The 14745-nt window shown below is 35.6% G+C and overlaps 1 protein-coding gene across 3 annotated transcripts in view; it reads right to left on the bottom strand.

The window, feature by feature from the left end:
• Window positions 1-420: 420 nt before the first annotated feature.
• LOC120636168 (intraflagellar transport protein 122 homolog) overlaps window positions 421-14745 on the bottom strand; it is a 33989-nt gene continuing 19664 nt past the window's right edge. For 2 of the 3 annotated variants that reach the window (XM_039907506.1, XM_039907505.1), the window contains exons 19-24: window positions 14418-14526; window positions 14155-14320; window positions 10977-11155; window positions 9537-9689; window positions 8840-9020; window positions 421-931 (exon numbers count right to left, since the gene is read on the bottom strand). In XM_039907506.1, coding sequence (XP_039763440.1) covers window positions 921-931; window positions 8840-9020; window positions 9537-9689; window positions 10977-11155; window positions 14155-14320; window positions 14418-14526 — 799 coding nt within the window. In that variant the 3' untranslated portion in view covers window positions 421-920. The remainder of the gene's footprint in view (window positions 932-8839; window positions 9021-9536; window positions 9690-10976; window positions 11156-14154; window positions 14321-14417; window positions 14527-14745) is intronic. The other variant, XM_039907507.1, reaches the window with a different exon arrangement.

Below are 14745 nucleotides of genomic sequence, written 5' to 3' on the forward strand. Positions count from 1 at the left end.
ATTTCATCTATTGTCTTGCTAGAGATGAAAACGGAGCGTTGTGCTTCTTAGGAACCTTGTTAACCTTGTTGCTTAGACCCTCCACTCTGCTCCAATAGTAGCGTGGAGGGCCCGAAACCCCTTTTTCCTATGAGAGAAATGACCTGAGCCTAGTAAGATGTTTCTGGGCTGATGGTTACGATGATGACTACGAGTTAACACAGTGAAGGCGGACGCACGGTATACCTGGAATCAGATCTTGTTTGTTAATACGGATGTATCAAATTCATAATTAAAATACATTCACCTCATTAAGTAAGTTGTCAGCGGATTTACCACACCAACTCGAAGCCAATAATTGCGCAGGTGTAAATTCGGAGTGGGGGGGATGAAATGAATACACAAATATACGAGTTTCCGTGTCACTTTTATTTTAAATTTAATTATAGGACGGTGGTTTTATCACAAAATGTAACTAACATCGGTTATACAAAATATACATCTACACAAAAATCTATGTTGAAAAACAATAAAAACGAAGATGAAAGATGAACCTGTTAAAAATAACTGCATCTTATTAAACATATAAAATCAATCGAATGATAGCAAAACAAATCTAAACACACTTTATATTTGTATCTATCTGTTTGCACAACCGACCGATTTTAATGAGAATTTCACAGACAGGTTGAGAAGAGGTGATCTGTATTCTACGCTACGTCAACAATGATCGAGAAAAATAATGAACCTGATCGACATTTGTTACGTAGGAGGAGACTTCGAACCCAATGTTCTAGGTAGGGCCTAGAACATATGCAGCTGCCTAAAATCTAAGCAATTCATGTCTCGGACAGCGAGAGTCCTATGCAGAGTCTGAATAGGACTTTTTTATTCCCATTTCCTAAGGAATGAATTATTGTAGACCGCATCGTTGGTATTAATTACAATATACCTAAAACAAGAGATGAAATCAACAAATTATTGTTATTTTAAAAAGGTGATTAAAAAACAGTTAATAAAGTAACTTATACTCTAACAAGCTGATTTTTTAACCGCCAAATTTAAAGTAGTATTAATTTCGTTCACTATCAATCAATTACCTAAAGGTTTTTTGGCGATTGAAATATCGGCCTTTTAAATACTTAAAAAACACTAGAATAATTATTGACATTTTAAAATTGACAACACAAGTTGGAATTAATCCGTATCGTGTAACATTTTTGACAGGTTACCAACCGGTTACCAAAACGAAGCGACTTAACAGCGGCGTTTGTAGCAACCATAATAAAAGTTAGCAATTCCATTATTTTATACAGGTACTCATTTTATTAATAGGTACTTTCGTGTAAGTAAACAATACATATTGTTTGAAAGTTATAAGAAACAGGTAACAGGTATATAGACAATCTGGTTTTCGGCCTTACCGCCCGGGCGATAGCTGCCTCTAGTGCCGTCTTAATGTCATCCGCAACATATCTTGCAGAATTAGTCAGCATCATTAAAACTAGTGTTTTAATGGTGCTAAATAATATACACATTATTTAATGCTATGAAACATTACACACGGTGTACCATCTACATAATATACGTAATCTACTTAAATAATTAGTACGTTATTATTAGTTAAATTTAAATCTGTGCAAAAGTTGTCACACAAAGAATTTTCTTAATTTTATTCAAAAATATGACAGACTGACTGAAAATGCCGTATTCTTAATACTTTATTTAATTAAGACAGTTAATTACATAAATAGGAATGGACGGATTATTATTAACTAAGTTGTAATAATCTTTATTTGATACGGGATTTCTATAAGGCGACAAATACCTAGATATAGACGAGTAGGTACCTAATTATAAACTAAATTATGACAATATGTAATTAATAAATCTAATTAAGGACGGACACTTATGTTTTAAAGCTCCTTACAGTATAATTGACCTTTGATCTAAGATGGGAAGTCTTTTTTGTCTTAAAAGTAATTCAAATTATTTTCTAACGATAACTAAAGTAACGGCACGCATAGGTAGCCGGAATGAAATTAGACTGTTTCTTTTTTTTATTACTGACTAACTATATGCTCTCACTAATTTCATATTAATTTCAGCCCAGCCATCATAATTCACAACCCACCGCTACTTTAGTACCTACTGCCGTATTGCCGACCTTTTTTTTCGGAAACCGATAACTGAAAGACAAAAAACGTGTAAGATACTTAGGTAGAGCTCCTTTTGCAGAGGAAGAACAAATACGAAATACAGTTTAGCAAAAGGTCAAAAAGTCTGTTGGCGTATCTTATGTATTATACTCTCACCCATGCCACACCTGAATATCCTGAATATGATGATGAATTAAATCTGAATATGATGTCGCGTGGGGTAAAGCATGTTGGCGTGTTATGTGGATAACGATAATTATTCTATAATCACGAGGTAATCTCCCAACCAAATATTATTTGCTACAACTTAATATATATTAACTTAAAAAAAATTAAATTATCTATTACAGTTGTAAGGCATAATTACGTTGTATGTCCAAAAGTGACACGTTAAAACACGGCTAATTGCCCACCCCGCGCTCAGTCTTGCACATTCAGCGTAAATATACGTGCGTATTTTTTTACGTTAAAAAACACGTATCGTCACACACAGGTATATGTTACCTGTGTTTGATGTACATAATTTTACTTGGGCCGTTGAAAAAATGGGTTCCTTACAGTAATTAAATAGACGATGTTACTTTGAAGAGGCAATCATCATTATTATCAACGCAGGCCGACTTTAGGGGTCGGCTCCCCGCGGTTCGGTCGGTCGAGCACTTTAACCAAATGACTATATTTCTGATCTTCATTCCAAGATACGGAACCCTCGGTGGTTGAACCGGATTCGCACATGCCCAATCTCACTTTATTAAAATCGTATTGATACTTAAACAACCTTCGAAAAACCATACTTTTTGTTCTTAAGTAGGAGTTGAGGTATAGGTACAAACACAATGCACTTTGGTGTAATTTATTTAAATTACCTTAATAAATGTTGCCGGATTGTATATTTTGTGGGTAAGAGACATCGCAGCTGTCGCTGTATTGGCCAACCAAAAGCATACGGGACCATCTGTCGAAAATTCGACATCTTGTGAACATGCTTGTTATAAAAACCCTACGTTTTGGTGAGTCCGTAGTTGCAAAACGTCACTTAGCCCTTACGCAAATGATTTAATCTTACAACGTCGTTGATTTAATAACATAACGAAGTTTTTATACCACACAAAAAACATGTTATACATATACAAATAGATAATATATATAATTATTCCTGCATGTCTGAGAGTTCTCCATAATGTCTCAAGGGCGTGTTAAGTCCACCACTTCTCACTAAGCCAGCGTGTTGGACTACCGTTACGAAGAGACCCGTAACCCGTAGTGGGCCGCTAATGGGATATGAATAATAGTTATCAGCCAGAACTGTTTAAAACAATATCGTTCAACCCATTTCGTAATTCGGGTGATTAGAAGAAAATTTGTTTTACGCAAAGTAAAATGTGAGATACACATCGTGATTTTAATTACGAAGTGTACTGACACTGCATTTAACAACAAATGGATTTAATATCCTATGGCCGATAGGATATTATATATCCCGGTAAAATAAAAGCCTCTAGTTGTATTTTTAAAAATTCGAACGCGTCGGGGGTTAACTGCTAGTTAAATATTTAAAAAAAAAATTGTTTGTTGAATGCAATTTTTTTTATTCCATTACAACTCAGTGTTGATAATGAGGTCACCTGATGATAATGAAGTCTATGATGATAGCGGGCTAACCTATTAGGAGTATGGCAGTTATATTAAACCTATATCTCTAAAAGTTTCTACGCGGCATCGTATCACCACCGGAACGCAAAATTGCTTGGCGACACGGCTTCGTCGGTAGGCTGGTAACTAGCTACGGCCGAAGCCTCCCGCGAGACTATAAATTCGGAAATTGGCCCCACCTTGTAAGACCACACCGCCCAACACACAGTCAAAGTTGCATTGAAAAACGGTGTTAACCAACTTAATGGCCCTTGCACACCTTACGGGATTAATTATAAACATACCCCTAACAGTTTAGCCACCAGAGATTGCAGTCAAAGGCTAACTTGTAGTGGAATAAAAAGAACTCTCCCGTTTTTAAAATTAGTATAACCAATATCAAATAGCAAGACCGCAATGAATATTCAATATGAAGCAATATATTATATTGCAAAGCCCGAGTTGCCTGTTAAACAGTTCATAATGTACAGGAATAATAATTGACTACGAAAAAGGCTCACAAAATGCAGGACTCGTTTTATTCACCTTGAATTTGAAATTGATGTACAATATAACAAAAATAATTAATTTGTATGACGTGTCCAATTACATTAACATACAGAACTTGTCCCTGACCTAGTTTTTAATAATACTAGTGTCTGCCCGCGGCTTTCTAGCTATCATCGGCTGATTATCATATTTTTTTTATAATTCCCGTGAGTTTAAGAAATTTCATGGAGCTTCGTTGTTACAGTTACAAATTGTTAGTGGTTACAGGTATACAAAAAATAATCTCTGAAAATGTTTCATAAATGTAAATTGACATACACCCTGTTGGAAATATACATGCTTCATGGGATTTTCCTAAAAACAAAACACTAAAAAATGCTTGGCTAAAATGGCTTTTCTCAAATTTATTTCAAATAAAATAGATATTTTATTAATGATTATTTATAATAAGACTACAAATCTATAACTAACTATCTATATTTGGAAAAAACGTCTCTTTGCTAAAGTTTTTTTTTATATGATGTAGATATTTTATTGCTTTTTAAAACTATAAAACTACAGTTTTTAATCGACGTAACTTAATAAATATATAACGTTAATTAAACCTTCCAATCCTCTTAATATTTCGAAGGGGTTAGTTGAAAGAAATCGAATCGTATCGTATTAAAGGGGTTGAACATTTTTATGGAGCCTGGCTTACGTCACGCTATGAGATTTATGTAAATTTTTACTAACGATGAGCAAGGGGCAACCTTAATAAGAAACGCCTTTTTTCTATAGATTCGAATTAGGCGATCACTAGGTTTAATGAAAACTGGCATTAGTTTTGTTCTCTAACATTCTTTAAATGGTCCCCCTTTTACTAAGCCTCCGCTGTCCGTCTGTCCGTCTATCTGAAAGCGGGCTGCATTTCATGAACTATAGAGAATTGAATTTTCCACAGTATTTCTGTCACCCCTATAACAACAAATAATAATTCGGGTTGAAAACTATCAGAGTCCCATGTTTTTGAAGTTAGGTCGTTAAAATCTGCATATAAAATATCTCTGAAAACTTTTCCTATAGTGAACTTTTGTTTCGAATAGGGAATAAAATTTTGTATGGCAAAATTTTATGCACCTATTCCAAATTGTACGCGGACGTAGTAGTGTGATACTATAACTTGAGGATTACTATGATGTTTTAATATCCCCAACAAGTTAGTGATTACAATAATCACTTTACTCTTTAAATACTAATTAGTTAGAGTAGGAAGACTCCTAAAATTATTTCATACAACTGAAAAATATTTCATGCAACTGGTTACGAGATAGAAACTGTAGGCGTACTCAACGATCTCAAAATACTATTTAGGGTTCGTTAGGCACACTACATAATTAATTGTTATCTTTATATATATATTTCTTGTGTGCGTGTGTATGTCACTGAACTCCTCCTAAACGGCCAGACCGATTTGAATGAATTTTTCGGTATGCGTTTGGGTGGCACCCTGGATGGTTTAGATTTACAAATCAGCCCGACAGATGGCGCTGGGGTCCGCTAGTATTATTATAAAATTATAGACATGGTGATACTTAATATGACTATTCATTATGTCATAGTGTGAATGATAATGATAAAGACAATTTCAACCATATTTTTATTTACTGTTTTTTTTTGTATAGAGATACATAGGAACATGATATGGAGCCATGATTGCTGACTAAGCATAACGCGAGTAAAATTATCTGTCTGTTACAGATTTTTAAAAATAATCTTGCAGATAAATCTGTCTGTCAATATATTAAAATAAACTTTCTCCTGTTAAATTTGTGTTTCGCCGGTTGCGCTCGGCTCAGATCGGCGGCAGTAAAGGCTCGATATTTTGTACTATTTGTTTATTGTGATTTCTCGTCTTAGCACATAAAAATATTCGATATAAATAACAAATAGTGCGCATCTTAAGGCATTCTCCATAAAACGTAGTAAGTTTGCCGGAACACTTTATAAATACTTCCAACATTATTCCTATAACTTTATATTAATAGCTATATATATGTTTTTTAACGGAAAATATGTGTTATCAATGATACAATCAGTTTAGACTAACCAAGCCCTAAACTAAACACGAAATCCCTGACCGCAGAGAATATTAATTAACACTTGGACGCGGTAATACAGCAGGTGTTACACTCCGGAAATTAATATTTAACAGTGTGGTGATCCCATTAATTCCACATCGCCTACTCAGCCGTGGAAACACATTATGTCAATAATCACATTGCTAAACTATTATTGCCCTGTTGCGCTTCAAGGTCTGTTGAACACTATGGAAATTATATTGAAGCGGAGTAAATGGTCAATTAGCTTCTACCAGTGTTTCACAAGTACTTTTGGCTTATTCGTGAGCTTTTATATAATCTGCTTTTTACCTTTACAATAACTGTTTAGGTGGAAAAATTGAAATTATTTGCACACTTTTGCTATTTTAAATTTCGATGATGCCCCTGCAATAATATACTTTAAATGCATACTTCACTACCGCTACAGAATAACGCTTTTACTTTGCAAATGTTATCCAAATTAGATAAAATTAAAAGTCTTGGACCAATGTCTGGGGAGTATATAGTAGAATATATGCATATATCTATTGAAACGCAGGGCACGAGTCTCGACCAGTTATGTAAAGATCAGTAGTTACTGAGCCCCTACTTTTTGTGGAGAAAATCTCATTGATACAATTAATTGAGAGTCATTAATTGTATTTATCAGATTTATTATGGTTGGATGAAGTCTGGGTACAAAATCTACTAGAGTATAGGTATATTTTATATCTACCGCGTATGAGCCAACCTTAAAATCGCGGACTGTTTCTTAGATATTTTAAAGAAGAACAATTCCGCCATACTTACTACATAATTCCGTTCCGTTTTGGCGTAACGTTTACCGTTCACCCATCGCACGCATCGGAATCTCTCAAAAAGGATATTTTTGCAGTTTTTGCAACATTTCTCATTCATGATCGCAGTGCAGTCGTTGCTATTAGTCATAGCGCGATGTTCTATACCTTTAAGACACATCCTGACTTTCGAAAGTAGCCCTTTATTTTTACTACTTACCTGTAGTTTTTGACACTGTCGGGGGTATCTATCCTGCATCTTCTGAAACGATTCTCCGATTCGTAATCGCATGCCATTTTGGCTATCTTACCAGGTTACAAATGAGTGAATGAAATGATTATGATTGAATAAATTATGTTAATCTATATTGACTAAATTTCTCTATATAGGAGATCGTTGATGAAATGTGATTTATGAAATTTAAGCTTAATAAGCTATACTATGCGAAAAGCAGAAGAATTGGTATGGGTGAATGTATATTTTCTTCAATCTTTATTTACCACACCAATTAGATCTTCGTCAAAGTTACGCACGTTTCGCTCGGACATCGGGGCGTTCTTAGGAGATATTAACTTTATAATAAATAATTATAAATTACACCGTACATATTCTAATGCTTTTCCCGGTGTATAGCAAATTAAGCTTAATTTTCATAATATATTACGGAATTCCGCAAAGTAACGCCTGCTTCTATCCAGTATGTAATGTTATTAATTGGTACAAAAATACTATACGGTCCTTCAGGAGTTCGAAGCCGATATAAGCCAACATAGATTATTTCTGAATACTTGTAGATGGGCATGTTAAACATATTATAAAAAAACGTCTAGTAGAAATAATATCATTCAAAAGATTACGACATTCAATACCTATATTGTATCATCTCCTTAACCATTCGTCCAAATTATACCTATGCAGTAAAAGAGAAAAGTCTTTTGTTTTGAATACTTGAGACGATAAGTTTACTTATTTGGATAAGAATTCATAATTTTATATGACCTAACGTTTTTAATTATTTTTTATTATAAAAAACTACTTTGTGTTACTTAAATATAATAGTTGTAGTAGCTGTCGCAGACTTTATTCTAGGCACCAACAAGCTCTACAACTTTTCTATAAAACTCAAGTATATTTATCTCTCATCGTTAAGGCAGCGTTCGTAGGAAACGTTTTCGTTCGTCCGTTTTTTCTCAGACTTAATTTGCAAATCAACGTTTTGTAAAACGTAATATATAGCCTATGGCACTCACAAATATTGTGGCATTACATCGGTGAAAGTATTTTCAAAATCAGTTCAGATTACCTCCGACAGTGTCACTAACTCACAAACTTTACCTCTTCTTAATTAGTATAGAAGTATAGATGGTTAAGGTTATATTCACAGAGTAAAAAAGGTCATACAAAAGTCGTTTAGACAAAGCCTTTTCTGTCTAGACAGTATGAAGGTCATAGTAGAAAGGGTCCTACTCTATAGACCGTAGCGACGCGAGATTAGGATTACTGCATCTCTTCTTTACACGATGCGTATGTCAAAATCTCACCCTGGATACACCTATGACGCGAACTTTATCGTAAATCAAGGAAACCGTTTCTCTAATTTAGTTCAAGTAGCGAGGGTAAAACATTATTTGGCGATCTCAGTAGATCGACAGAGAACATTGTTTTTGAAAATTTACGTACTAGATAAAGGCCATGTACTTTGTGTTTCGCTTGGACTCCGAGGTGTAGATGACCCGGATCCGTTGACGATGGAATTCTCTCTGCTACCGTCATCCTTTTTCAAATCTTCGGGCTGATGTCTACAAAATGGGCACTGGCGCTTTGTAATTAAATGTATCTCATAGTCTTCTAGGTAGAACAGCTGAAACAATTAACGTAATATAAAACTCTGCCCTGATTCAATTAGTTACATGGCAGTTAAGAATTTGCACACGAAATGCATGCAAAAATGTAAAGTTTCTATCTTAAACTAAGGTAAACTTTCATACCTATTCATACAACTGCGCTGTAAATATTTACTATACAATTATGCCATTTGACTGTGATGTAATTAAAATGCAAAAGATAATTTATTTTTAATAGGTTTTTTTCAAATTAAGACGTATCCGGACCCAAAATTTCTTCTTATATATTATAACCCAGAATGTAACTTAAATAACTTTTTCAGTTATTTAAGAATCGCGAATGCGTACGGGATACAATTAAGTTTATGTCAAAAATTGACATAGAGATGGCTATGCAAAAATCACATCTTACTGTTGCTCTGCTGCAGCCAAAAAGAAGAACCGAAACAAACACGCTTTCACATTTTTTTATATCAATCAATAGGTAGATAATTGTGTATTAATAAGGATTGTAGTAAGTAAAATAAACTTACGTTCTGACAGACAGGACAGGTTGTAATGGGCAATTCAGGCATCATGTTTCGGTAGAATAATGGCGGGAACGGTGTCCTTCGAACCGTCACTACAGATGCGGGACTCAACCTCAGCAGTGCCAAGCGGCTGCATTCTACAACACCTTCGTCCTCCTAACAAAATAAAAATTATTTATTAAATAATTTCATCTTTTTTTTATTATTCCCCTGCACTAGCCCTTGACTAAAATATCAACTGGTAAGTGATGATGAGACTAAGATTGTAGCGGGCAAACCTGTTAGGGGTAGCTAGGGTTAGTAATATTAAACTCTTACTCTAAATCGGTTTCTACGCTTTAGCGGTCTTGGATTAGTTAATCAGAAGGTTGTGCTGAAATATTTTGTCCGTGGAGAGTGTTGAAAGCGTTGAGAGCGTTGAGCGCGTTGAGCGCGTTTGAGAGCGTCGCGTACTCACGCGACGCTCTCAAAAGCGGCGTGCGTGCAAGATGCTTTCAACGCACACAACATCTCACCATAACCTTATTTCATTACTTATTCAAGCTAAAGCGCTACCTCGTACCGGAACGCTTATTTGCTTGGCGGTACGTCTTTGTCGGATGGTAACTGGCAAATTCAGAAATTAGAAGTTCCCAAATTGTCTTTAGTCTTAAAACCATAGCGCTCACCGATGTTCTACGGAGGATGTCAAAATCTGTCTGTAGTCGTCTACCACCGGCAAGACTAGTATGACCTATTTCGTAGTTTCTTATTGGAGTTGTGGCACGTTAAATTTCTGAGTTAAGCTATTTTTTACAATTAATTACATTTAAGTGAAAAAATGCACTACTTCAAATAGACTTATTTTTTACCGTTGCACATAATATTTTAATGCAAATATAAAGAGTTATTATTATTATTTGACTTCATTCATTGATCGAATTGCAGACATAGCGATAATTTATTATTACATAAGGGTTAGTTACAGCGGTGATAGCGCTGTGGGTAGGAGTTCGACTTCACTTTCGGGGGGTCGAGTTCGTATCCCAGCACGCACCTGAACTTTTCTGTTATGTTCGTTTTAAGTAATTAAAAATATCACTTGGTTCAACGATAAAGGAAAACATCGTAACAATGGTCTCAAATGAATGTAAGAGTCCACCAATCCGCACTGGGCTAGCGTGGTGGACTACGGCCTTAACCCATTCTCATCGTGGGAGGAGACCCGTGTTCTGTAGTGGGCCGGTAATGGGTTGATATGATGATGATGGGTTAGTTATATTTTTGTATATGTTAGTAAGTCTTCATCATCAATACTGGCCAACAACGGAGCACTGATCTCCTCCCACAATCTAAAGGGTGTAGGCCCTAGTCCACCACGCTGACCCAGTGCGTAGTCCACCTCGCTATGTAAGTATTGTATTGTAATAATTTATGTAGATAAATAAATAATTTATTTCTTACCTCATCGAATTTATCCAGAAAAGGGTCGGTGTAATCAACGTCTTCACCTATCCGAAAAATGTCAGCACCGTCAGTTTTTCCCCTCTCAACCTCCGGTATCGGCATGCGCTCGATTAAGTCGACGGCTTCTTCATGTGTGATTCCCTCCGCAGGCTCGAAACGTACCAGTGGTAGGAGCTCTACAACAGATTTTAGTCGTATCAATCTATGTCCTTGGACTAATCAATGTCCTCGGACTAAAAAAAATTATAAATACCCTTTATGACCTTGAGGGGTTCCTACCATAGCTTTAAGCAGTAATATATAAATATGACAGTTTATTCGACATACCTAAGATTTATCTATTATCAAGATTATAATTTTGAAAAATCAAACGTCAAAAATATACCGCTGAAAGCGTTGGTAGTTAGCACCCAGTTATTTCAATTTAGCATTAGTTTAATAAAAGGAACTACTTCTGCTGCTGTAAATAATGTCTTGCATTATAAGACAAGGAAGACAAATTGACTTTAGTTTGAACTTTAGGTTGCTAGTTCCTGCACTCAGTTGAATTAAAAAGATAACAACTAAATTGATGAGACAAAATTTTATTCACCGCAATCACACCACTCCGTTTAGTTTAGTATTAGCATAAAAGAGTATTAGATAAAGAGAGAGTATAGTGGCATTATACTGAAAAAATTATTCTTAATGTGTGTAATTGTTATTAATGCTGTTATAACGCGTAAGATACGCATTGTAACAGCATTAATCTTAAGACTGTATAAAACAAAGTGGCCCCCGTCTTTCGTACGCTTAGATCTTTTAAACTACGGAACGGATTTTCGTGTTAGGTTAGGTTATTGCAGACGCGGGCTAATCCTTACGAGATAGATATATCAATGTAGGCATAACAAAATCGTAGTATAAATCACTCCAAATTGCACATTAGTATACACATTGCACACGTGTGATTCAGACGTGTGCAATACGTGGTAATGCGTGCCCGCGGCAGCCCTCAGTACTCGTTTTCTCAATCAGTACCGAAGTCAAAAGCTAAATAAATACATACTAGTGTATGAGAATGTATTGCCACCATTTATTGCCGCATCAATTCGTTACTTACAAATTTCTCTCACCAAAGGTTGTCTGAGAGAGAAAGTTTTAGCGCTAAGGTTGCGAAGCATTCAAGCCGACCTAGTTTTAGTAGGGGAGCCCAAGCGGGGATTTCGGGATTTACTAAAGCGCGGCAGATTAATATACAGGGGAATACCTTGTACCCGGTTAAGTACCTCCACAAAACATGAGGCCCATATATAAGGCCGCCCGTGAAGGATACAGGATCAGATTAGTAAAAAAAAATTGACCATCAGAAATTCTCGAGCGCGTCAGATTAAGGTAGGGTGAGTTAATTACATCCTAATAAGTGTATATTCCACTAATCTGACAATTTGAGAGTGACGTAAAAAAAGGGGAGGGCAACAAAGTTGTAAAAAAAAAAACGTCATCTCGACATTCTCGAGCGTAGCTAAATTTTTTTTTATTTTGAAGGAAATAATTCAAGAATGATGAAAAATACATAATCTGACGATTTCCGCAAGCCGAAATAACAAAAATTCGTCGATAAAGTTAAATGCGTGCAGCTGCGTGATGCCTACATTTCCTTCTCCGCGTTTCTATTCCTCTCTCACTCTTTCTCTATCTATTACTCTCTCACTCCGTCCCCACTCTGGTTTCTGTTGCCATGACGCCATCACAGCTGATCATAAAGACTCGTTCGTGGCATACTGTTTACAACGTGTTTCCAAAGTTTTGGCTTTTTTTGCTATTTTAATATTATTTGTGTGAGTTAAAGTTTATAAATATTTAATATGAGTGATATTAATTTGAAATGTGTATTTTGTGGTGAAAGTACCTTACAAAAAACAATTAAATTTACGGTAGAAACATAAAAAAAATGTGTAAATATTTTGGAATATCGTCGGAGCAAGCCGGTTATCCGAAAATCTCGAGGAACATATGATAACCTCGAATTGTCGATTGAATCATCAACTTAACTTCAAAAACTATAACTATAAGGCGGATTCCTTTGAGCTTAAAAAACCACGTCGATCGCCACCAAGCTGGTCAAAATCGGTTGATTCGTTCGAGAGATATCGTGAACGAAAGAAACCCGAAAAAGTGTTTTTTCGGGATTACTCCGAAATTTGTGGTTCGAACAATTAAAATTGCAAAATTACTTACGAGGATGATAAAACTGCGTCGAATGGTGCCAACCGCGTGAAAATTGGTTGATCCAAAAGTTATTGCGGTTTGGAAATTCCAAAAATAGTGTTCTATGAAACTTATCAGACTTTCGAGCTGGGAGAGCTCAAATGCATAGAAATATTATTTCTTTGAACTCAGCGAACTCAAAATATCACATAAATTGTATTTTGAGCTCAAAAATGTCATAAGTACAATTTCAAGCGCCCAGGAATGGAATTAGCGGGAAGTTGCAGGGATGGCCTTTAAAGTGAACCGTTTTTTTAATTTTTTTTTGTCAGATCAGGCGAATCCCTCTAGATAATCGTCAGATTATGAGACAGTACGTTTAGAACATAAAGATGAACCATATATATCTTAATCTGACGCGCTTGAGTATTTCAAAATGGCGATTTTTTTTTGCACATTGTGAAAATGGCCGCAAGTTTGCGTCCCATCGAAATCGTCAGATTAGTGAATGAGAGCTTTTTTTGGTGTACTTAACACTCCCTTAGAAAATCTGACGCGCTCGATTAAATTTTTTTTTTTCATTTTCAACCCTTAAATACAACCACCCGCATCATGCAAACGATCAGATTAACATACGTACATTATTAAAAATACGTAGGGCATTGTTGCTATCAATATCTGATGCGCTCGAGGATGTCTATGCAACAGTTTTTTTTTACATATTTAAAAATCTATAGCCGCTTCCCCCACCGATGTAAAGGTATATATCATATAACATTTTTTTCTTCTTATCATCTAAGCTTTGCATCCCAATAGGTCTCTACGACGCTCGAGTAAATCCCCATTTAGCCTCGTGGGCTCCCCTACTATTTAGAAGTGTCTGCGTTGTTTCTATTCCTTTTTGAATTAAGAATTCAAAATAACGAACCGTTCAGTATCAACAGTTTGACGGTTCTCTATAGTAAATTAACAACTTTTCACTGACCATGTGTGGCCAAGGAGTGTGTTAGATCGTGTCTGCAACGCGGACATTGAATGGCAAGAGGTGGCAGGTGACGACGACATCTCCAGCACAGTGGCGCCACCTCGTCTTCACCGCCACTGCTTCCATTGTTCCCGACGCTCTTCAGCATCAACAGTTCGACACCTTCCTGTTAAGTCAATATTTTTTACACTCCACCAATATAAAACGCAATTCATAGATAAATTCAAACATTTTGTACTTTAAAAAAAATAGAAAATTATCACCTGAAATTTTTGCGGAACTTGAAGTGCTAATAATTTGTCCAACATCTGTCTTCCCAATATATTTGCGTTGATAACTTTTGCTTGCTTCGCTAGACAAAGATAGAGACAACTGATCGTAGTTAAGAAAACGCACTTTTTATTAAAAAAATATGAAATATTTGTACCAAATTAATCCACGCGTCTGGTGATCAAGAGCCGGCGTTTATTAAACCTCTTTAGTATTTTGGATTTAATCAACAAGCCCATAAGTGTACATTTGGACGGCAAATATATTCATTAAATATATATTTATGGTTATATATTTCAGGGGTTCCCAAAGTGGGTGCAG

Source organism: Pararge aegeria, chromosome Z (genome assembly GCF_905163445.1).
Source record: "Pararge aegeria chromosome Z, ilParAegt1.1, whole genome shotgun sequence".
In the NCBI taxonomy this organism is placed as follows: Eukaryota; Metazoa; Arthropoda; class Insecta; order Lepidoptera; family Nymphalidae; genus Pararge; species Pararge aegeria.